This window comes from Zeugodacus cucurbitae, chromosome 3, assembly GCF_028554725.1.
Source record: "Zeugodacus cucurbitae isolate PBARC_wt_2022May chromosome 3, idZeuCucr1.2, whole genome shotgun sequence".
Classification (NCBI taxonomy): Eukaryota; Metazoa; Arthropoda; class Insecta; order Diptera; family Tephritidae; genus Zeugodacus; species Zeugodacus cucurbitae.
Genome location: NC_071668.1, coordinates 75,632,930 through 75,657,629, shown reverse-complemented (window position 1 = coordinate 75,657,629; position 24,700 = coordinate 75,632,930). Strand labels below are relative to the sequence as shown.

At 35.0% G+C, this 24,700-nt stretch overlaps 2 protein-coding genes across 11 annotated transcripts in view; one reads left to right on the top strand and one right to left on the bottom strand.

Moving 5' to 3' along the window:
* LOC105212050 (protein sickie) overlaps nt 1-24,700 on the bottom strand; it is a 333,362-nt gene that overhangs the window by 74,212 nt on the left and 234,450 nt on the right. For 6 of the 10 annotated variants that reach the window (XM_029040072.2, XM_054227850.1, XM_029040071.2 and 3 more), the window contains 6 exons: nt 13,357-14,015; nt 13,004-13,148; nt 11,529-11,891; nt 11,345-11,371; nt 2,760-3,133; nt 2,509-2,660 (listed from right to left, as the gene is read on the bottom strand). In XM_029040072.2, the coding sequence (XP_028895905.2) occupies nt 2,509-2,660; nt 2,760-3,133; nt 11,345-11,371; nt 11,529-11,891; nt 13,004-13,148; nt 13,357-14,015 (1,720 nt within the window). The remainder of the gene's footprint in view (nt 1-2,508; nt 2,661-2,759; nt 3,134-11,344; nt 11,372-11,528; nt 11,892-13,003; nt 13,149-13,356; nt 14,016-24,700) is intronic. The other 4 variants (XM_029040074.2, XM_054227851.1, XM_029040073.2 and 1 more) reach the window with 1 other exon arrangement.
* LOC105212049 (chitinase-like protein 3) lies at nt 5,313-7,817 on the top strand. Its single transcript, XM_011183799.3, has 4 exons — nt 5,313-5,481; nt 6,028-6,484; nt 6,554-6,801; nt 6,855-7,817. The coding sequence occupies exons 1-4, from the start codon at nt 5,403-5,405 to the stop codon at nt 7,577-7,579; spliced, it is 1,509 nt and encodes a 502-aa protein (XP_011182101.1). The 5' UTR covers nt 5,313-5,402; the 3' UTR covers nt 7,580-7,817.

The window sequence follows — 24,700 nt, the reverse complement described above, 5'->3', positions numbered from 1 at the left end:
ATTTAATCAAATGGTTTGGTGAAACTTTTTAAGCAAAGAAAAGTTTTCTTAAATCTAGTAAAGTTTTCATTAAGAAACCAGCAATGGTTAATTAGCAGGGATAAGAAGTTTGTAAAGTATGGTTGTATAGTTAATTGTCTTAACTTGGCTTGTGTGAACAGCAAAACGATTAATAAAAATTTTCGAAAAATAAAATATTAATTATAACACTATAAAATGCTTTTATGACAGAATTTGAATTTAAAAAAATTTTGAATTTTTTAAATATTAAATTCTAAAAGAAAAAAATGAATGCCTCACTTTTACATTGGCTATTTATATCTTCAATTTAAGTTATATTTATGAATTTTTCTTCACTGAAATATTATTTCAAGACATTTAGAAACTCAATTAACTAGCAAAATACTAGTTGAGTATCTTCTTTTTAACGACTAATGCAAAATAAAACAAAAGTATGCATAAATTGCAATCTGCACCGCCACAATGGAATTAACAAATAAAAGCGTTAAAAACACACAGAAAATCACTGCTATCAACCGAAGAGTTGCACTGCAGCTTCGCTTTAATTTACACTCCACTACATTTGAATGGAGTTTTGCGCTTCATTGCGCACAAAAACGAGCAAAATTTGTATGAGCAATGGAATCGAGTAGTTTTTAGCGACAGCAGACAAATTTTTGTTTTTTTTTTATTAAAAAAAAATTTTTATTTTTTTATAATTTTTTTTTTTTCAATTTTTGTTTCACTGATGTATGCAGCGAATTCCAAAAATCAAAAAAGAAGCCTTAATATTGAAGTATGTATGCCAGAAGTTTATGCATACTGTCAAGCACAGTCGTGAAAATCGCGGAAAATCGTCACCCAGAAAATTAAAAGTTCAAAGTAGACGCGAAAAAGGCAATGAAAATAGACAGGCAGGTGCGGAAATGGATGGAGTGAGTAGAGAAATGTGGAAACTGCAATTAAAAAAACTGTCTGGTATATACAAAAATTAAAAACTTTTTAACCTTCTGTTGCGAAACGAAGTTTGGTCGGCAGTTTTAATGGCATGCCAGTGAGAGTGTGATTTTAATTGACACAAAGGAATCGATGACACGCTACAAATGAATGTGATTTAATGTGCTTGAAGAGCGTAGAGTAAGTAAATTATAAATAAAAGTAAAGTGAAATTATTTTTCACGACAAAATTGTCTGAAGCAATCGTATAGCAATTTGAACTGCTAAACAGGAAATTCTAAAATTTTAGGTAACGTCTAAAAGCATGCTAGGTTATTATAAGAAAATGTTTGCCATAAAAACAGCGCGTTGACAAATTATGTAGTTTTGCTGACGGTTTCCGACTGTGTTTATATGTATTGCTTGATAAAATAAATACTGAAGTTAACATAAAGATATGACTTGAGGCACACAAAAGTCTTTAAATACAAGTAAAAGACAGTATAAGATGTATAAACTCATATTGAATACAAGTAAGTATTAAAATTATCATACAAAATTTAAATTTAACACTCACTGAAGATAGTGAAGATATATATATGTCATTAATATATACAATTTTTTTTTTTACTCAAAAAAATACTTGCCACAAATGGCGTCCACTTGTCAACGTAACGCTGTCGCCTCATGCTTAAGATGTGCCTCTTATTTTCTGACTGCCATTTCGTGCTTCCTGATTTTTATGCGCGTACTTTGGCGCATTTGCCAGACACATTTTGGCAGCTTGTCAGAAAAAAAGCTAGCACAAGGACATTGCACACACACACACACACATATGTACATGCAAATATATGCATAAATGTATGTGAGCAGCGGTTTTTGTATGAAAAAGTGGCCGTTATTTCCGCGTAGTCTGCGCGTCTGTGACTTTTTGTTGACAATCTCTGTTGGCGGCAAACTTTTTCCATTCCGAGTTGGTTATCTTAAGTAGGCATTGACAGACAGCGTGTAGACGGCGTTGATGTGAAAAATCGCATAAAAAATATGTCTTACGCCCTTAATGTAATGCAAAGCGCTGATTGTCGCGTTGAAAGGTGTGTATGAAGCTTAAAAAAGCTTAAACAAGTCTGAGAACTTTTATTTGCAGGCATTGTTAGTGATAAAAAAGGTGATAAGACAGGTATTTTACGGCCTTATTTGTTAAAGAAAATTAAAAGACGTCTAACTACACTTTCAAGCAGCTTCAACACGTTTTCACCTTAGTGTAATATATGATCTTCATATAAAGCCTAAATGTATGCAACGTTTTTCATACAGATGAAGTATGCGAGTGAAAATTTAATTAACTTTATAACTTCTTCGATTATTTCTACCTCTCTACTCTTTTCCTCTTTTCTCGGGTTTGCATTGCAAAGAACAATTTAAATTGGAGATGCAAAAAATTGGGGAAACTATATATACCCTAATATAGTATAGTTTAAGTTAATGCATTTTCAAATCAACATGGAATCAAAAACATATTTCTGATCTGTAATTATAAATTATATATAATAATAAAGTCCATCTACTCACATTTGTTGACAGTTGACTGCTCAAGCTGAGCACCTGTTCACGCGCATCCAATAGTTCACGCTTCAAGCGCCGTATCTCGTTGGCTTGCCGCTCCTCAGCTGAACCGTATAACGAACTGCCACCGGAGAGCAATGATGCGGCGCTGCCATGTACTGGAAGTAAATAAAACAACAAATGTATATAAATAAATATAATATACACCAATAAACACAATCGAACATTAAATTCGCCATAAGCACACCAACACTCACCTTCATCATTCTTCTTGGGATATGTGAGACGATGAGCGGACACATTCGTGTTGCCACTACCCGGTCCCGCGCCGACCAGACCAACCATGCCAGACATGCCGGCTGGATGTGTCGGTGAGAGCGTACCACCAAAGCCGCGACTAATTGGTGTGGGTGAAGTCGGTTGACTCCAGGCCACGGGTGCGCCGCCAGCACTCGCCGTTGGCTGTCCAGTCACCTGTGACATTGCTGCCGCTGCAGCAGCGGCCATTTGCGCGGCCAACGTACCATTTTGTGCGGCTAATGTGCCCACTGGTAGGCAGTAGTAGGGTTCGATTTCGACATCGGGCCCTCGACTCAACATCGAAGGGTACATTTTCTCCGATTTGGTGGATCTGTGGGGAGAGGAGAATAAAAATATTTTTCGTTAATACAGAGTTATAGCTTTAGTAGCAAATCTGGTGACTAAGTTTAAAAGCACATTGAAAGCTTAGTGAAAGTTGAAAAGCATTTGAGAAGTTTTAGTTAGGCATGGCAAAGCAAAAAGTATGCAATAGAAGATATACAGACATAAAAAAAATTAACACTAAAATATTGGTATAAATTATTAATTTTTTATATTAACAAATTGTGGTAAAAAGAACTGTTATTTTCACGTATTTCTAAATCAAATTCATTGAATAGCCGCACAAATATCAATAAGCCCTCTATATATACCAGTATTTTTGTATTATTATTATTTCATTCTGTCTGTAATCCCGCTATTTTTCATGAAAATGTTAATTTCCGTTTGTCGCTCACCACAAAATTGGTGAAACACAAATAGCCAATTGGAGTCAAAACAACTTCTAACTTAATAAAGCGCACACAAATGCATACACATTCCACTACACACCCTATACTTCTAACAACAAGCCACCAAAAGCGAGTAGCATAAAACCGTAGTCTACTTTTAGGTGCACGAAAAATCGAACACACCGTTACTAACTGTATTTTACTACAATTACACCGCCACACGCACGCTGGTGTTCTCAGAATTGCATTTCCAACACCAGACGATTGCAAATTTCCGCTTCACGCCACTCACTTAACGAAACGGCACGGAGCGAAGTCGGAAGCTTGCATGGTGTTGGGAGTTGGTGTATTGGCGGTTGGTGTGTGGTGAGTGGTAATTGAGTGATGTGAGTTGTGTTAATACTTTTTTATTTTTGCCTTAGTTGGAGTACTGGTAGAGCACTTTAAGTAACAAATAATGAATGCTACATTGCCGGAATGTTGTTTTGTAGTACGGGAGGCTTAAAAGTTGGACAGGTGTAGGCCGAGCACTATAGGCAGAATTTTGTTGTATGAAGTGGAGAATGAAATGTTTGTTCGACTTTTCTTTGGAAACAAGTTTTATTTGTAGAAACGAGTAGTCAAAGTTCAGCGAATAACTTAATTTGCTCTCGCAGGTCTTACAAAAGGAATAACATTCAAGTTTAGTTCATGAAAGTATGACTTAAATTTTCACTCGATTGTATATGAAAGCGGGTCTGGACTGCGAAAAGATTTAATTCTTGACTAGGTAATCGATTTTACATCTTGAGTACAAAATGTTTATGTTTTCCTGGAAGAGTTGTATGAGACTCGAAAGGATCATTGATAGGAAGGAATTTTTAGCCACGAGAAATTCATTTTTATTTCGAATTTTTATTATAACATATATGTTTATTAAAACCATTTATTAAAATTAAAAATTAATGAAAAAAATCCTTAGAAAATTAAATACAATCGTGTTTGATTCATTACTTCTCTGCTCACTATATGTTGATCTCTTGTAAAAAGAAATTTCATTTAAAATTAATAAAAAAGCTAAATTTTATATTAAATATAATTATTTAAACAACATTTAGATGGAAATTCTTTGCTTGTCTGCTTCCCCAAATGCAAACAAACATTTCTCTTAAAGCAAGTTTCTTGTTAAACATGATTTTTGTTGATTTTGGTGTGTCTCCACAGTACATTGGTGACGGTATGCTATTTTATATTATTTATCTACTTAAGTAAATAGAAATATTGCAAATATTAACTAGAGTAATGGTTAAAATAAAAATTCAGAATATTTTGAAAAAAAAACTAAAAATATCAAAATTTATTTTTTTAGTAAAAATGTTGAAAAAATTTGAAAAAAAATGAAAAAAATTTCAGAATAAAAAATAAAAAAATTTAAAAATTTTCCTAAAAATATTAATTTTACAGTATTGAATACTAAATAGTGTTGTAGAAATCAAAAGTTGCAAGCACTGATGCGTCATATTAGGTATGATGACATTACGGTACATTTATCTCAGACAACTCTCCTTTTATCTTTCATCACGAGGCATCAATGCGCTCTTATCAGTTAACAGAAAAAGTTTGCCAATATTTATCTTTTATGTCGCACTCTGTGTCATTGAATTTTTATATTTTTTCAATTTTTTTTTGCGTTTTTGCAAAGCGTCAAATATGCATTATTGAACTCAAGTGGGGATTTTATTTTGTAAATAAAACGGTGTATCGTCGCAATTATCGAACGACTATAAATGATCAGTGCGCCGCAATTTTCCGGTTAGTTATCATCGAAGTATTGTCAAGCATCAAACAACTTGAGCAAAGTGAAAGTGTGACTGTGAGAAAAAGTGTGAAATGTTCTTCAAATTATTTGTGCTCATTGCACTGGCTGCAGTGTTGCAACAGAATGGATGCGCCAATGCGCAAAAACGAAGTGAGTTAAGTGTTGAGGGGGAGGATAAGGCAATTGAAGTGCTATTTAAAGGGATCAATCCTTTTTAAAAATAAATGAACAAATTTTGGCAAGAGTTCATTATAAAAAAAATCCTTACCAAAAATTTTGAATTTTTTTTGAAACTTTTTCAAAAATGTATTAACATATGGATCACCAGGATCAAAAGAGGATCTACTTGACTTTTTAGGGAATATTTTCTAAAATTATTAAATTTCGAAATTTTTTCGAAAAAGAAAAAAATAAAAATTTTCAGACTATTTCGAAAAATTAATTTACAAAAAATAATTATTTATTTCAAATTTAAATAACATTAAAATAAAAGTAGAGCAATTTGTAAGTAGGTGAAACTCTGCTCAATTAGACCCAGTCATGTTTACTAATTTAATGATCATGCTAACTATCAAAATCAATTAAACATATCTGTTAAACAGCGATATGACAAATGATAAGAAATGTTTTTTGCAACCTTTTTTGCACTTCAACAATGTGTTCACACCGTTTCCCGCCCTTATCTTTCTCTCATAGAGCATGTTGTCTGTTATCACGGCACTTGGGCGACATATCGCCAATCGAGTGGCAAATTCGATGTAAATACCATTGATCCCTTCTTGTGTACACATCTTATGTATGCTTTCTTTGGGATTGAGGAGAGTGGCGATTTGCGCATTATCGATCCGTATTTGGATTTGGAGGACAATGGCGGACGTGGCAATATACGTAAATTCAACGCACTCAAGCTACAAAATCCCACACTGAAAACACTGGCGGCGGTCGGTGGTTGGAATGAGGGTTCGAAGAATTTCTCGATCGTCGCAAATGATCCGGAACGGCGTAAGCGTTTTGTACGCTCGGTGGTGCAATTCATACAGCGACATAGTTTCGATGGTTTAGATTTGGATTGGGAATATCCGAATCAGCGACACAATTTGTCCTTTGATGATAAGAATAACTTTATAACGCTGCTGCGCGAATTGAGAGAGGGGTGAGTGGGAGTGCTGTCTAGGATCTTTGAAACATTTAGTGATTGTAATAACTCTGAAAATATTTACAGCTTGGACCCCTATGAGTATCTGCTCACTGCGGCTGTAGGCTCTTCAGCAGAATCTGCTGCGAAGTCATATAACATACCGGAGGTCTCGAAGTACTTAGATTTGATCAATGTGATGGCCTACGACTTGCATGGTCCATGGGATCCGGTTACTGGCAATAATGCGCCACTCTATGCAGGACCCAACGATATTACCGAGAAGAATAAGCAACTCAATTTAGATGCCATAGTCAAATATTGGCTAGGCGAAGGTTTGTACTCAAACGCTTTAGGAAGAATTTTTTAATTTAAAATATAATTTCAGGTGCACCACGAGATAAACTAGTGGTAGGCGTGCCATTCTATGGACGTTCTTACACACTCTCAGACGCGGAACAACACACTGTAGGTGCACCACATTTGGGACGCGGCCTTGCCGGTCAATACTCCATCGAACCGGGCTCCATCGGTTATAACGAGCTGTGCGAGCGCATACAAACCGAGCCATGGAAAGTGGAGTGGGACGAGTCGCAAATGACGCCATACGCCTACCTCGGCCAGAACTGGGTGGGCTTTGAGAATCCGCGCAGCATTGAACTGAAGGCGCAATATGTGAAGGATAACGATTTGGCCGGCGTGATGTTGTGGTCATTGGAATCTGATGATTTCCGTGGCGCTTGCGGCGGTGAGAAATATCCACTGTTGCAAACCATCAATCGTGTACTCTTCGATGGCCACACCGCAACAGGTTTGACGCAAGCAGTATTGAATTCCGTAGCAGAAAGCATACAGCGGCCAGGCGCGGCTGCTAATGTGGCGTCGTCCGCTGTTGGTGGACAGCAGCAGCAGCAACAAGCGCCTGTAGTACCGGGACCGCGTGGCAATGGCGATTGTGGACGTGAGTATGAAGGTTATATGCGTGATGCGCACGATTGCGGCAAGTTCTACTATTGTCAGCGCGGTGTCAGCTTTTCATTTACTTGTCCACAAAGCTTGAAATTCGATTTGATATCATCTAGCTGCAACTATGCGCAACTCGTGCGGTGTTAGGGGACTTCATAATCACCATCCCGCAATTATTACCATAGTTTTAGTAGGTGTTGTGTATCGGAAATACGTATGCATTGTATGCGATAATCAATTTAAGTTGAAATATTTGAATAAAAAAATGAGCAGCCAAGTATGCCAATATAAATATAAATACAGTTATGGGTACATTTATATAGAATTTGTACTAAACTTTTTGAATTTTATTGCAAATAAATATTTTTATATTATTCTTTGCATATTTTAAGGCGTTTTACTTCATGATGAAAACATAAACATATTTTACATTTACCATGCGAAACAGTTGCATGAAAACTTTCAGATGAAGTTCTATAAAAGGAAATTACAGTTTTGAATTCCTTATAAATGGTGTATGGTGAATCCCAAACGCGAAATTTTTGATTTTCTTCTGGAGTTTACTTCCTTAAAGTTTAAACCCATTAACCCAACTCTCTATAATAAAAAAATGGAAAAAAATCTCGAAATTTACTCATGCCAAAGTTCAACTATCGACAACAGCCTTAGAAATATTTGATCTTTTGTATATTTGTGTGTAAGTAATCGCGTTTACTTGGGCCAAGCAATTTCTTAGCATACTTTTAGCTGCATGCGGAAAGTACTTTGGCATTGTATAGTGAGTATTTGAAGTGTGGGGAGTATTTCCACTGGTAATAACGATATTCACGAGTATAAATAACAAAAATAATTTTGTACTTTAGAGAAATATGAAAATCATTTGATATTCAAGTACACTGAGCTGTTTTTAAGACCAGCGGTATGTACATATGTACATATATATGTATTTCTTTTCATTTAAAGGATAAAAATGCTTTAGTTCAACTCCTCAGAACAACTTTTATTTGATTTGGATGGCTGTCGATTTTTTTTTTATAAAGGAAGAAATTTTAATATTTTTGAAATCATTTGTCACTGAGTTTGATAAAATTTATTCAAATCAATAATAAATAAATTTTCAGTTGAATATTTTACGTAAATGAGTAAATTTTGTAACGTAATATTAATTTTTATAGCATTAATCACACCAAGGAAAGCGCAGAATTCACGTAAACCTTGCTTTATGTGCAGAAAATAAGTAGAATGCCAAAAATGAAAACAATAAAATAGTGGCGAGCACTTACAAAATAATAGAAAAATATCGCTTCGTCGACAATGAACATATGGACAGCTGAATCAAACGAGCGCGCTATAAAAGTCAAACACACAAACAGACGGCACACAAATGGCAAGCAACTATGCAACCAACCATCACAATCAGCCAATCGGCCAGTGTCCAGCAGACAGTTGCAGCTAACACACATTTTGTTTGTGTAAATACTTGTATGCACAGTTATCAAACTGAAATGTATGTGTGTATATGTGTTCATCATACGCCCTGCTGACGCTGTTGTCCTCGTGTATATATGTATGTATGTGTGTCCATGAATGAATGAATTTTGCAGCATTTCATATTTGCATGCAAAATGCCATTAGTGTCAGTATAACAGGCACACTTACATAGATAAAATATATAAATGTGTCTTTATAAGCACAATGTGGTTGTGTGTGTGTGTATTTGCGCTTGGCAGACAACAGACTGGTCATCCGGCGACAGTTGCATCATTTCTGCTGGAAGACTACTAATTTTCTGCTGCCACATATATTCAGATAGTTGTGCAGTTATTTTGCTCACACACACATATATATATATGTACACATATACACAGAAGTATATATGCAAAGCTTTGCGCATCCTTCATCCTTCCATTCTTTTGTCCGTCGGTCGGTAACTAACTGCTTCATGCATATTTTTATTCAACTTTTGTTTCTTGCTCTGCCAATTTTACTGGAAATTATTACCATTCGCAGATTTAAATATGCATGCCAATACATATACATATGCCCACATATTCATAATTATTTGCATATTTTTCACTGACCAACTTATTTGCTTGGCAATCTGCACTGAATACCATAAAGATGCTGCATTTCAACAAGAATAAATATTATGTGGTACATTGGTATTGTAGTCCTCGAATGCAGGATAACTTACATATACTGCAGTCAGTCAATTAAATTTTTTTATAATATAAATTTATGAAAATTGGGTACTTTAAAGAGAGAAAGGAAATTTTAAACATTCATAGTAATTGTAAGCAGAGCCTTCTCTTCAATCGTTCATGACGTCACACAACATGTTGATTTCTCTATAAAACGCATTCAGTAAACTAAACTACGGAACGAAACTGTCATAATCGCATCTACGAATCACAAATTTGTCGTTTTTCAATATCTTGATCCAAAATCCTCCCGACGAGTTATGTTTGATATGTGATTAGGTACCTAATCACATATCAAACATAACTACTGTTAAAAAAATTAAATTATAACATATATATAGATTTCAGCGACATCTAGCGCATTACGTAAGATCAGTGGTCTAATAAAACTATTCTCCCATAATGACATATGTTGATAAAAATATTAAATTTTTGCTCATAATTTAGAATCTTGAAAGAAAATTAAGATATTAATATCTTGCCATATTTTTTATCGAACAACAAGAAAAAAAAGGTGCGTGGAGTACCTACGTGCGGAAGAAGTTATACTTCTTAGTGATATTCCAAGACATGCATATCATTTTGTATGAAAGCAAACTAGCGAGAGGGAAAGGATAAAAATATGGTGGAGTGCCCAACACTTTCTTAAATTCACATTTTATGAAGCAAAGTCCAAATCAATTATCATTTCTGGGTTCTGATGGATTGATATCTATAATATTTACAATTGGATTATGATAACTAAAATACGAAATGAAATGTCTTAAATCTATTTTATCTATATTTCTCGCAAATACCGCAACAATAGTCGTACCTTCTTTTGTCGTAGGATCATTTCTTCCATTGATCATTTCTAATGAAAATTTGTCTCTGAGGAATGCCAGTAATGGTTCAGCTTCTGGCAATGAGAAATTTATATTGAAATCTCCCGCAAGAAGTACCGGTTGTTCCCTATACGAACCTACAGTTGACAACGGTTTGAATCATTTGAATCACTATTCACTGTGTACTAATACTACATATAGTACGTCAATATTATATAGAACCCGAATTAATTAGTAAATTAACACTGTCTACAGAAATGATCCTGTGAAGTCTTAACTTTTCAACGGCTAACGCATAGTATTTCAACCAAAAGTCACACCAAATAGTTGAGAATTCGCAGAAATGAAACAGAAACGAAAGAAAAATAATGCGCAAGCATACAATCATTCATATGCGTACACATGTGAATATGTCACCAACCAAAAATTTAAACATTGTTCTACAAAAACAAGAATTGATCAAATAGCATAAGCATGGCAAGTGCTTAAAGCTCTCTGCTTTACTCTCATTCACTCTCTCCCTCTCTCTCGCGCGTTAATTGTTCAAGCGTTAAACAATTATCGCAACCTTTTCCGAAGTCGTATAAGAAAATATTTATATTAAAAAAAATATTCCAGAAAGAATGTTATGAGTGTATAAAAAAGGAAAATTGTGATCTATTCTTCTATTTTCTCTCACATTTAAACAAAAGTACTTGAAATTTATTGTTTTTAATATGCGTAATTATTAGTATAGTTAGTATGTAAAATATAAATGAATTTGAATTTAATTTTCTGTTAGTAAATTTTCGAATTGAAATATGAAACGCATTACTCAAAAACATGAAATTTGAAGCGAGACAAGTATTAAGCGCATTTAAAGATATTTTAGCGTAATTATTTTTCACCTTGGATATGTCCGTTCTTTCAAGTAGCTTTAGAGCAGTTAAAGTTAGAAAAAAATATTTTTTTTTTAAATATGCTACAGCAAAAGTTAGGATGGTAATTCATTCATAGAATACAAATATTAAACCAAATTTTTAAAATGAAAAATTTTTCTTATAATAACAAAAATTAACAAATTCCACTCACCTAATGCTATTGCTGCGATTCAGTCGTGGACTCTGCACATATGGCGACTCATTGCCCGCACCGGGCGCTGCCGCAACAACACTCGCTTGCTGCATGCCATTGCCTTGTGCGGCTGCAGCTGCCGCCGCTGCTGCCACGGCTGCGGCAGCATTGCGATGTTGCAACATTTTATGGCTATGGCGCGTCATTGCCGGCGAACCGATTTGCATATTCTCCAACGAATCGCCCTCGGATAGGCGACTGCCCGCCGTGTTGCTGTGCTTCAGCCACATGGCGTACGTGCTGTACTCGGGCTTGACTTCGGCATAGGTTTGCGTGTCCGAGAGTGAGCCATCGATCATTTTGCCAGGACGATTTGATATTCTGGAAAAAGGTGAAATGGAGTGTTTTATAACTATGTGCGCTATATGTGGGGATTCATTGCAGCTGGGATTAAATCGCAATAAATCAGTTAAATTAGCATGGTAAACACAGGCAATTAGCAGCATTTAAGGGCGATTAGTTAGCACAGTGTGGGGTTTTAAAGTATATTTATAATTTTTTTATGGAAACAAGTACAATTGTTGTACAATAAAATTCCTCTACAAAATTTCAATAAAATATGATTAATAAAATATTTGATAATTTTATAATATTAAAAAAAAATATTTCGAAAACTATTTTAAAGTAACCTTTCTACAAAACTATTTATTTTGACACACCCTTTATTAAAACCGACTAGTATCAGACCTTAAGCCTAATTAGCAGATGTTGCATAAACACATTAGTGGTTAGTGCGCTGCCAGCCGCTCAATTATTATATATTTTTTTTTTTTTAAACTCGTCCTTCCAATATACATGTGCACTATATGTATATGCCAGTACTCATTTCGTGGTCGCTAAATATAATTTAGTTATTTTCAAAATTTCTCTGAACTTTTCAGGTTCCTACTCTCAGTTGCTTCACCTCTTTTATGTTTTTTTTTGTGCTTTCATAACTATACCGCTACTTTTGCGTGGCAACTATAATTAATTACATCAGTAATGCATTAATTTGCAGCACAGCAAACCACAATATATGTTTTGCTAATGCTTGCCGCAGTGCCGTAATTAAATAGCTGCTGAGTGGTAGCACCGAAGTGACGAGCAACATGGCTATTAGTTCACTAATTAATATAAAAGTTTATTTTAGAAATGTAGGTTGGGGCAAATAAAATGTTCCCTAAGGAAAGGGTTTTATGGTGAAATTTTAATATTTTTAATTTTATTTTAGGAGGCTATAGTAAAACTAACTTATGAAAACTAGGCTAGAAAAAATTTTGGAAAAATAAGGCGGCGCTGAAATGTAGGCAACATTTTTTGTTGTACATCGAACCTCCCAATGTAGAGGAAATAGTTTTTAAATTTCATAAGACAGATCTTAATATTTAAGAAAATATATTCGGAAAGTTCCATAAAAACTTTACAATTTCCAATATATCCTTAATATAACTCACCTGTGTTGGAACAGATGTAAGTCCGTGCCCGGCTTGGGTAAACTATGCGACCCAGTAGCGAGCCGTTCGCGTATCGATTGACTGAGCTGTGTTGCGCCGGGACCAGTTAAAGAGAAGCTGCGGTGTTGAGTGTTGGGAGGAAGTTCTGTAAAAAAGAAATAATGCAAGTTATAGAAAATAACTAGTGATCAAATAAACAGCAGTAATTACATATATATAAATTTAAGATAAGCTTGAAAAATAATATTGTGGGAAGAATATTGCCACCTGACTTGCAGATAATATTTTGCTTATCTCTTTTATTTATATCCCCTGATTTTAAAATTTAGTAAATAATTGCATTTTCAACTCACTTGTCATATCGTTGGGCAACGTCTGCGTGCCACCGGACACCTTTCGTCCGCCAGCAGCACCCGTAGCCGTACGCGGCACTGCCGAAACGTGTGCTGTACGTCCAACGCCACCACACATGCCACCCGGCGAACCACCGCCATTCGATTGACCGCCAGCGCCGGCGTTCATCATGGCTGCGCCCATCATAGCAATGTTCTGTTGTTCCGCCGTTGCAGTGGCACTCCCATTGGTACGCTTCACATAGCCGAAACTGGGCGGTACACCCTTTGTGCGACCCGATGGTGAACCTTGTTTGGAAGAACTGCCACTGCTGCCGCCCACGCTGCGCCTTGACGGCGATGACTTCTCAGATTTTTCACCTTTATTGTGTCCGTTCAGTGGCTCCGGCATTTTCGTCCAGTTGTCACGCCCGTTGCGTGAGTTGGAGCGGTGCACGCCCACCACACCGGCGGAATGGTGTTGCATGTGTTGTGCATGTGTGTGATGTTGTGGACTTGCATTGGCGCTGGTGTTACCAGAACCGCCGCCGCCGCCACCACCGCTGCCGCTGTTGCTGTCCATTTTGGGATTCGAGCCACCGCTGGAGCTGGCCTGTGAGGCAGCTGATGAAGGTGGTGCGGTGCCGATGCTATCGAGACTGCCACGACTGTTGCGTATGCTGCGGGGGAGAGAGAGAGTGGAGAAAAAAGTGTTGCAGTTAATTAGAATTTTCAATTAATTTCTGAGATAATATAAATAAAATCGGATAATATAAAATACATTTTCATTCACTTTATTTTAGCTGTGTTCATGTCCGCACTTTGGCTTCACATTCCAACTCATTTAATTTAACAAACTATTTTAAACTTCTTATCGGCGCATTTGCCATTCGCATCACGCGACCACTCGCCATTTTGCTATTTATTCAAACTCGCCAAAGTTGCTTGACTCTGTGCGCAAATATTTGCATTTATATGAGTTTACAAGCATGTGTGTGTGCAGAGTTGCAAAGTGAGGTCAAAAGTTGTAGCCAGTGCTATTTGCACTGTGCACTGTTTCGCATTCGTATTCGCGAATTGCGAATTGCTGTAAGCAAACAACAGCTGCAACAACGCTAAACAAAGGAAGTCAAACACCCTTGCCTAGCATGTTAGTCAGTCTGTCCCTTTGTCGGGTTTTTCGTTTTTCGCTTTAAACACAGCGCTCCCCTCCGCTGCGTTAGCACCCTTGCATGGCCTTTTGTTGCAACAAAGTGTAGGTTGCTTTTGTAAAATTTTCATTCGCTGCATATGCCTAGTGGCACAGTTTTAAACGGTGTGCAGTCGTGTAGCTTGTTGTTGTTATTATTATTGTCATGACAACACAACCGGCTACAATGTGTCAAATATCGATTTAATGCTTTTCAGCGCGGAGCAATATGAAATGTATGATATTTGCAAATGAAAGATTATAATTGAAATGAAAATGTTGTTGGAAAATTATTATTTTTTATTTGATTAGGGGTGTCTGCGATTTTGAGTGGGAAAAATATGGTTATATCCTAATATGCGTTAAAGATAAATATTGTTTTATGATTTAATATAAAATAATGATAGAAGTATCTACTACTAGTAGTTTATCGTCTTAAAAAAACTATCAAACAGTTATATTTAAAAATTTGTTGTTGTCTAAAAATAAGTTCACCCCTAATGGGATATTTAACTATTTACTATTTACTTTACTATTCCTCTCATTTCGTTCATTCCAAATTTTTATTGCTTAATTGGCATTAGCCAGACAGCAAGTGCTTCATTTTAGTCAGTCCAAGATGTCGTACTCGACATATTTATGAGCTTATTAAATATAATTTATTTGTGCACCAGTCGTATGTGGACAGATAGATTCTTACATACTCAAATTTGAGTATATATGTGTTGGTGTATATTAATGCTTCTGGTGCAATGAACTCTTGTCATGCAATCGCAAGTATTGCAGGGTGCTTAGTGATATACTATGTATCATATAAAGCAAATTACAAGACACAAAATTAGTAAATATTGCATTTAAGGATTTTAAGAAATCGAAGACAAATTAATATATACCTTTTACTCAGAGTAAATTTAATGGTCAATTTTGAGATGTCAAAGGAAAATAAGAAATTTGTTTTATTTCAAAAGACAAAATTCAACAACTTCAGAACACTAAACAACTTCAGAACCTCAGTAAAAAGCTGAAATACCATTAATGCCTAAGACAGACATATATATGGTTTCTGTACTACGATGTGTACCACAATAAAAGCTCAAGAAACCATATACCAGCATAGTGACACACATGTAGTATTGTACTATGTTTACATCCATCAGCTGATACAAATAAATTCAAGCAAAATATATGTAATTATGAATAACATACAGGAAAATTGAACCTGACTTAGTTATAACTTTAAGCAATCTTAAAATATTATTGTCCAATATAATTATTACATATTATTACATACATATTACATATTTTTCGCATAATTTTTTTTTTTTTCAAATTGTGTTTTCTGATTTCAATTAATTTTTTGAATTTAATTTATTTTCTGTATGTCAAAATGTCAGAAAACGTATGATTGTGGCAGAAGAGCTTAAAGCTTTCGGTGTGTTCAATGCAATCCATTGTAGTACATTTCACAACACCACAAAATTTCAATGGTTTCTAGAACTCTATTGTTGTACGGAACACCATTTGCTTTCAAACAAAATTCGGAAAACCGGTGATACACATATGGTTTCAAAGCATACTACAATATGTACTACATGTCTGCCTAAGATGATGATATTCTCATAACTCACACATCACGAGTCAGAAAAACCCACAAAATAAAACTCAAATCGGATTTGTTAAGCAGAGATCGTGCCACAAAACGCCATCGTTTACTCTCTTTATAAGGGGTGATTTTTTTGAGGTTAGGATTTTCATGCATTAGTATTTGACAGATCACGTGGGATTTCAGACATGGTGTCAAAGAGAAAGATGCTCAGTATGCTTTGACATTTCATCATGAATAGACTTACTAACGAGCAACGCTTGCAAATCATTGAATTTTATTACCAAAATCAGTGGCAGAAAATCCGCTTTTTTATCGACAAATTTTGTTCAGCGATGAGGCTCATTTCTGGTTGAATGGCTACGTAAATAAGCAAAATTGCCGCATTTGGGGTGAAGAGCAACCAGAAGCCGTTCAAGAACTGCCCATGCATCCCGAAAAATGCACTGTTTGGTGTGGTTTGTACGCTGGTGGAATCATTGGACCGTATTTTTTCAAAGATGCTGTTGGACGCAACGTTACGGTGAATGGCGATCGCTATCGTTCGATGCTAACAAACTTTTTGTTGCCAAAAATGGAAGAACTGAACTTGGTTGACATGTGGTTTCAACAAGATGGCGCTACATGCCACACAGCTCGCGATTCTATGGCCATTTTGAGGGAAAACTTCGGAGAACAATTCATCTCAAGAAATGGACCCGTAAGTTGGCCACCAAGATCATGCGATTTAACGCCTTTAGACTATTTTTTGTGGGGCTACGTCAAGTCTAAAGTCTACAGAAATAAGCCAGCAACTATTCCAGCTTTGGAAGACAACATTTCCGAAGAAATTCGGGCTATTCCGGCCGAAATGCTCGAAAAAGTTGCCCAAAATTGGACTTTCCGAATGGACCACCTAAGACGCAGCCGCGGTCAACATTTAAATGAAATTATCTTCAAAAAGTAAATGTCATGAACCAATCTAACGTTTCAAATAAAGAACCGATGAGATGAGCGCAAATTTTATGCGTTTTTTTTTTTAAAAAAGTTATCAAGCTCTTAAAAAATCACCCTATATTTAGCGAGCTTCCTTCTAACTAAACTCAAACCCAAGTCCTTCGTAATGATTGCTAGCATCTCTGATGATCAAATAAACTCGACAATACAAAAAAATTGATAAATGTCGTTCTTTGATAAACGGAATTTCCATGAAATACTTTTGAAGGCTTGATGGGGGATAATTATTGAAAATGAAACAGGTTAACATAATCCTCGAATGAGTTTATTATATGTGACCTGGCCTACGGAAAGGGGGCTTAGGTGTCAACAATTGATGAGATAACGAGAAACTGACGAAACGAGTTGTTTATTTTTAACAGCTGTTTCCCAGAAAACTAGTTTTCGCACGTTAGCTCCCTTTTCGTAGACCAGGTCACATATGGATATGCGATCTCTAATTTATTTGAAAAAAAATAAAATTTTATATTTTCGCTTCTATTTCAAAGATATTCTAGATATGAAAGTGATAGAAATCTTTTTTTGGAAGCTTTTTGTTATTTTATTCTTACTTTATTCAATCTCAACTTTTTATCAATTTTTTTATTAATTCTGGTGGACTTGTTGTTTATCTTTATTGAGTTCAAGGCTAATTATCCTCTTTTATTTTTTAACTAACTATCAACAATTTTCATTCATTTTGATTAAATTATTCTATAAATGAGGCCAAAATACTTGTAAAATAATTTGATTTACTACTTTCTTCTTTTTTCATATCAAATAAAAGCCTTTTTTAACACAATTGAACAAATCGATTAATGAATATTACTCAGTGCCCTTTTGTTGTGGAGCATTTGCATTGATAACAGCGAAATTCCATTTCAATTGGTAATCAAATAAGACCCAATACACATACACACACTGAACACATACATCACATTCATTCCACTGAATTCAAAGGGCACGCAAACACTAGAACGAAGAGTTGCACATGAGAGCACAGCTTCCAAAGAGCACGTATGAGTACACACTCATAAGCATATGGATGGCAATGAATACAGCAGCGAATATGAAAAGCATTCGAATATGGAAGACTTGTTCGATAATAAAATTTCGCAGACACACAAAGCAAATATTGCAAAGGAGAAGAAAACGACTAACGATCGATAAAATTATATGAAAACATAAAAGAGATAACGCAAGAAGACGATTTACAGTTGGTACTGATTGATGGGTGTGTGGGTGTTTGCAACAATGTGAAGCCAACAGCAGTCAAGATGTGGCTGGCAGACGTTAAAATATTGAACATGCAACGAAATGCTGACTCGACGTAAAAGGTATAACTGTAAGGATAAAGGATGCCACAACAACAAATCAACAGTATTTGAAGTGCTGCATAGAAAAGCGCATTCGAGCACACGAACGCCACAAGTACCAAGGTTGTGAAGAAGAACTGAAGTGTTGCGGTAAATGCAGAATTTTCGGGTTGCTGCAATACATAAATTTGTGGCAAACCACGGGAATGCAGCAGTAGCAGCAGCTGCTGCAACGGTGTTAGTGGCATAAATTATTCAGTGGCAGGGAATAGAGCGATAAGCGGCAAACATTACGGTGGAATGGAGTGCATACAAAGGAATTTCACAATTAGAAGAGATACTGCTATGATGCGTAATGGTTGACTTGAGCGCGCTTCATTGGTGATATCAGGGATTAAGCTGGAAGAAATTTGGTTGAAAACTTTGAAATTTAGAGTTTAATTATTACTGCAAAAGAAGAATGATTTTAATTACGGATAGTGGTCGATTGATGAACAAATAACTGATTTTTCGCCTAAATGTTTGCAATGGAATTTTCTATTACATTAAAAACAACGAATGTTGCTTAATATGCAAGTATCATTAATTTTTTGCTCCATTTCCTACCAGCACTCCCTCATTTCCTTAATCTAAACATTCTTCACGCCCTAATAGAACATAATTTACACCTGTTAAATTCCATAAAATAATATATATATATATGCCGTTACGAAGTGTATACGTTTAGGCGCTTTAAGCGGCCAGACGTATTTCTACTTCCACAAGTAAACACACCCCACAACAGCAACAACAAAAACTACTTGCAACACACCTTAACAATTTATAAACAAGCATACAAACCGCAAACAACAACAACAAAGCAGTTTAACTAATATGCTTGCATATATTTAGGGTTAATTGAGCGTGATATATGATTTTGCCGCAGACATAGAAAGGCAGTGAGGTGTAAAGCAGGAAACGGGAAGTGGGAATAAAAATACCTTAGAGGCTCATGTGGTAAGCAAAAAGGGAGTTGCAAAGGTATTTATTTAACAGTAAGCAACAAAATAAACAAATAAGTTGTTGTTTCATAAGCCTAGATGTATACTATGGATTTTATGTAGACATAATATTTTTCGTAGCGTGTTTTTAGGTGCGACTAATCTATTTTTTCGTCACTGATTTAATGCGATTACTGTTAGTGAAATGATAACTTATAGTAAACGAGCTATATAGAGACTTTTTGGATTTTTAGATTAAATTGCATTAAAGTAGGTTAAGTGAGGTATATTTAAAGAAATATTTCTTAGTAAAATGTTTAGATTTTAAATAAGAGTATCATGTAAATATTGTTCAAAATATAACTTCATTTAGATCAATATTTACCGAATTAACCCCTTACATTTACTACTATTAGTAGCCTAATTTTTATTAATTTTCCACTTCAATTTCTTTAGTTTTAAATTGATTTTTATATTTTCCATTTCATACTCGCTTTTTATAAATTTAATGTACGAAATGTGTGCTAAGACGTTCGTACCACCTTTCTACCTAATCCAAAGCTACTCATACCCAGCCCTACAGTAATGCACTGCCGCCCTTGTTACAGACTAAAAAAGCATTTGTTTTACACTTTTTTGCTGTCGCCACTCGCTTTTCCCTCCATTTATAGCCGTTAAGGAGCGTGTAATACATATCTGTTTGTCCTTTTATTAATTTAATCTTATGCGTGCCGTCTGCTATACTTTAGATTTTTATCATACACTTTATATGCCACTTTAGCAGCTAGCTTTTGTGTAAGCACATTGTCGGCGCTGTTGTTGTTGTTATTGTTATGTTGTCTGCTGTGTCGGGGTTATCTCTGTATGGTGGCATTGTCGGCGGTTGCTTTAGATTTGATTTTAATACGGTAGCTTTTCATGCATTTTATGTTATTCTGCTCGCATTTTGTTTAAGCAAAATCTTTTTATACTCTCTTATACGCAGCACGTTTTCATTATTTTTGTATGAGAAAGTTATGAAAATGTGCGATAAATTGTTGCAGACACTCAGCGTTTGCTTTTCTTTTTGTTTTAAAATACAGATGTTTTATGTGAAGCATACTTTAAGGGGTTTATGGCCGGTAATTGTTTTTAAAGGCTTTAAAAATTGGAATTTATTTTTATTATTGTATTTCTGCTGTAATTTCGTATAACAAAATGCTTTTTGGTATTTTTTGTTATATATTTGAGTACTTTCTTTTTTGCTTTTCTTGTGTCTTTCTTTACTTGCTGATAAACTCTTGACAATAAAAGCAATAAATAGCCAGCCAAAATAGTGCGCTGGGGAGCAATAATAAGTGAAAAGCTATAAGTAATGATTACAAAGGACAAGATAAAATTAACTGTAGCGGAGATACCTTATTTATTTAACTACAAGATATGTATAAGATTAAAATAAAATTATTTAGTTAAAAATATTTTTGCTTTGCTTTAACAATTCTTGAACTAAAATGTTTTAAATTGAATAAAAACAGCTTGAAGAATTTAAAAATATTTTTAGTTATTATATTACAACCCTATCACTCTCCCACACTCACCTTTTCACCAATTCTTTACCTCTCTCAAACATACATATATGCCCTCAAATCTCCTTGTTTCGAACCATTAATTGTCAGTTAGTGTGCCACCTTCGCGTTCTACAAGCAAATAAAGCCTACAACAAATACTCTCAAGTATTTATGATTAAATTAGCGGTTGAGAAAATTGCCATAGACGCATATAAAGCAGCGTAGCAAGAGTTTCTTAGATACAACAAAGAGTTGTTGGCATGCACAGGTGACATAGTTTGCATATATACAAATAACTGTAAATTGCATTTATGTGGGTGTGTATGTGAATATTCTACTTGGAAATTTATAAAATGTTTCGTGCTAATTGAAAATCAATAGGCATTTTCCAGCCACTAATATACACATTACACTGCTGTGCCAGTTATGAGTGGCTTCAGGCAGAAAGAGGCTTGGCAATAAGCGAAATATGTATGGCAAGCAAATCGATGAGGCATTAGGTGAATGAGTGTGCAAGTGTGTGTGAATATTATTAAAATTGTGCTAAACTAATTTACGAGCTTTTAATTAAGGTAAGTGGTATTTAATATGATTTTTTTTTTCAAATTTTACCTCAAAGGGGTTTTTTTACTGGAAATATTAAAAATAAAATAAATATATAAATGAATAAATTTCTATTAAACCGAATATAATCTTAATTGAAATCATTATATAAATAAGCTATAGCTATCCATTTCTAAAATCACATCAAAGCCATAATTGCTGCGCTACTCGCATGAGCAGATAATTTGCGAAATTATGCAAAACTAACAGACACATACAAGTCAACCCACACTCACATCACTCAAAGCCAGTGAGAAATTTAGCAATTTTGTACAACTCAAATTGATGGCATAACCAAGCGTTGGCTGCTGTTGTCAGCTTATTTCGCAGGCATAAGCGGCAAATAATAGCGGTAAACCAGCAACTGGTTCACGCAAACAATTTCATGCAAACGATTTTCGGGCAAAAAGCACTCAAATTAAATTTGCTTACTTAAGCGCAAAAACCAACTATGAATTTTGCTAGAATTTGGCAGTTTATGCAACATTTGCACTTAAAAAGTTTAGTTTGTCTGCCTGCCATTAATGGTGCAAGTTTCAACTTACTACGTACACAAGTATTTCCCTAAAGTGCTCTGTTGTGGCTGATTGGAAGTTTGGTTTAACGGTACATGACTACGGTTGATTTATTTTCGACAAGCAATAAATCACAGACAGCGATCTTTGATAGCAACACAAGTGAGCAGATGTGTGGGTGCATAAACAAAGGAAGGCAGTGAGTTGAAGTATGCGTGTAACTTGAGCCATCACGCCTCAAAGTATGCAACAAAATATGTGGATATGGTAAAAGGCACACAAATTTTGGATTTTTTGTTTGTAAATTTCTTAAGTGGAGTTTACCATCATATTAGAACCAGGAGATTTTGAATTTTTGATGTAAGTATTAGGGAATCTATCTACCTTGTAAGTAGACCATTGGTAAGTAGAAAGAGACAAGTTGTAAAGCGACCTTTAGAGATATAATATCCTAAAAATGATTTGTATGAACTGAAACTGAATTCCATTATATTACTTTTGGTCTAAGGTTGACTAGTCCGATATTAGTTTCAAAGTAACCAGTCAGTAAATTCTAAACTATTCATTTTACAGTGAGTGTTTTTCATCTGTATATGTATGTATATAATTTTTTCGTAAGTTAAAAAAATGTTTACTGAAAACTAAAATCTATTTGCAAGGTTTATTCTTCAAAACAACCATCAGCTTTTTATTTTTTGACATATTTTTTTGTGTTTTCTTTGAATTCTAAAATTCTGAGTGAGTGTGTGCACTTTGTACCAATTTGTACAATAATTTTTTTTCTTTCAAATTTGTTTTTCGTGTTCAAGTTTTTGTACGTGTTTTACAAAACACAAGCCACACGAACGCAATAACAACAAAAACCTCAAAAATGCATTTTACTTGCAATTTGTAGCGTACAAATTTCGCCGGAAAGCAAACGAGCCATGTTAGTTAGATAAACATGCAAATTGCTGTTGCAAATGGATTACATACAAATGGACAAGGTACATACATTTGCATAAAAAAACAAAAAAAAAGGGAATGTGAAGTGTACATTTTTCGTCGACTAATATCGGAATGGTTTCATATTTTTTTTGAATATAAGTCTATATGAACCAGGTTCAAGACAAATTTTAATAAAAAATGTATATCATTTGGCATGTGTGGTTTTAGAAATCTATTTAATTTATTCAGCTGAGCTTTCACTCAGCTTTTTTAGCTAAACTTTCATTCAGAATTTTTAGGTAAGCTTTCACTGAGCTTTCACACAGCAGTTTTAGTTAAGCTTTCAATGAGCTTTCTCACAGCATTTTTAGCTAAGCTTTCATTGAACTTTTTCGGCATCTTTTGAGAAGTTTACCTTTCCTCTCTCCTCCTCCTCTCGTAATCTAACTGCTTTTAGCATTTATAAGCTGAGTAACCATAAATATTTTTTTGTTTTGAAATTTACTACTCCTTTGCTAACGTCTCGCACTTGTATCGTTTCTGACTTTGGTTGTTTCTCATACATTCTATCTAGGTTATCCCTATAAAGTATATGTACAACTTAGTATTGTCAACTGTAGATACATACTTTTTTCCTAAAGTTTGAGTTTCAGTCTTTTGTTTGTTATTTGCTACTAAAAAATGCTATCGTTGAAGCAAATGTATGTATGTATTTACTTTATTACACAATGAGCGAATAACTACGCAACGCACGCAGTGAAAACGGAAACTAGCGAACAGTAACGGAAACACCGTCAGTTTGCATAAAAAAATAAAGTTTTCACAGTTAAAGCGGTAAAATAGCGGTAAAATATATAATATCGAAATTTCTATGCGGCGCCTTGAATAACTTTACTCCCCATAACAAGTATGTGCTGTTATCTAATGGCATATTTATACTCATTCTATTCTATTTCTCCTGCCTTATCTATGGGCGTTATTAAAAACTCATCAGCAATGCATGCTCACATATTTACCCAGCCGTTAATCCCATTAAATCTGCTTTAAATAAGTATCTTACGCACTTATATAATACATATTTAAGTCTACAGATATGACAATGAGAGAGCACATAAATTTTTAAGCTTAATCTATGACTTAACGCGCAGCTACTTAGCTCTTACGCAATAAGCCGCTTTTATTGTCATATTTTTCATATAAAATGCGATGAGTGTAATAATTCTGCGCTTTGGTGCCACTTTGGTGCTTCGTAAATACTTAAGTAAAAGTACAGCCTGCAAATATACATATAACTCGACTCTTATATACTTATATTGCAACTGTTGAATTGCCCAGTTCAGCTTTCGAGCCCTAAAGTTACTACGCATTACATGCAACTCGGCCTACTTTTGTCACTAATACACACATAAATATGTAACTCTCAAATGTCTGCCAAACTGACCGGCTGACAGTCACAGTACCCGCTGTAGGTTAATAAATTACGTACGAACAATGGCGGACTATTTTAGTCGCATTAAATTTTGTGGCCTTTTGGCTGAACGATTTCAATGAATGGGCGAGCGAATGAATTTTATGTGCTGTTCGTGGCGAAAATATAGTAAAAGCAACTTGAAGTGAACAAAAGCGTCGAAGGAAATGTTAGATATGTGCAAAACACACACACATACTTGGGCCGCTCATATGACTACCGCTAGAGTGTGTAGCAAATTT

Bases quoted from the DNA above. Each gene is read 5' to 3' on its own strand.
- LOC105212049 (XM_011183799.3), top strand. From the start codon at position 5,403: ATGTTCTTCAAATTATTTGTGCTCATTGCACTGGCTGCAGTGTTGCAA. The intron at 5,482-6,027 runs GTGAGTTAAGTG...TTTCTCTCATAG, and splicing joins CGCCAATGCGCAAAAACGAA to AGCATGTTGTCTGTTATCAC. The intron at 6,485-6,553 runs GTGAGTGGGAGT...AAATATTTACAG, and splicing joins CTGCGCGAATTGAGAGAGGG to CTTGGACCCCTATGAGTATC.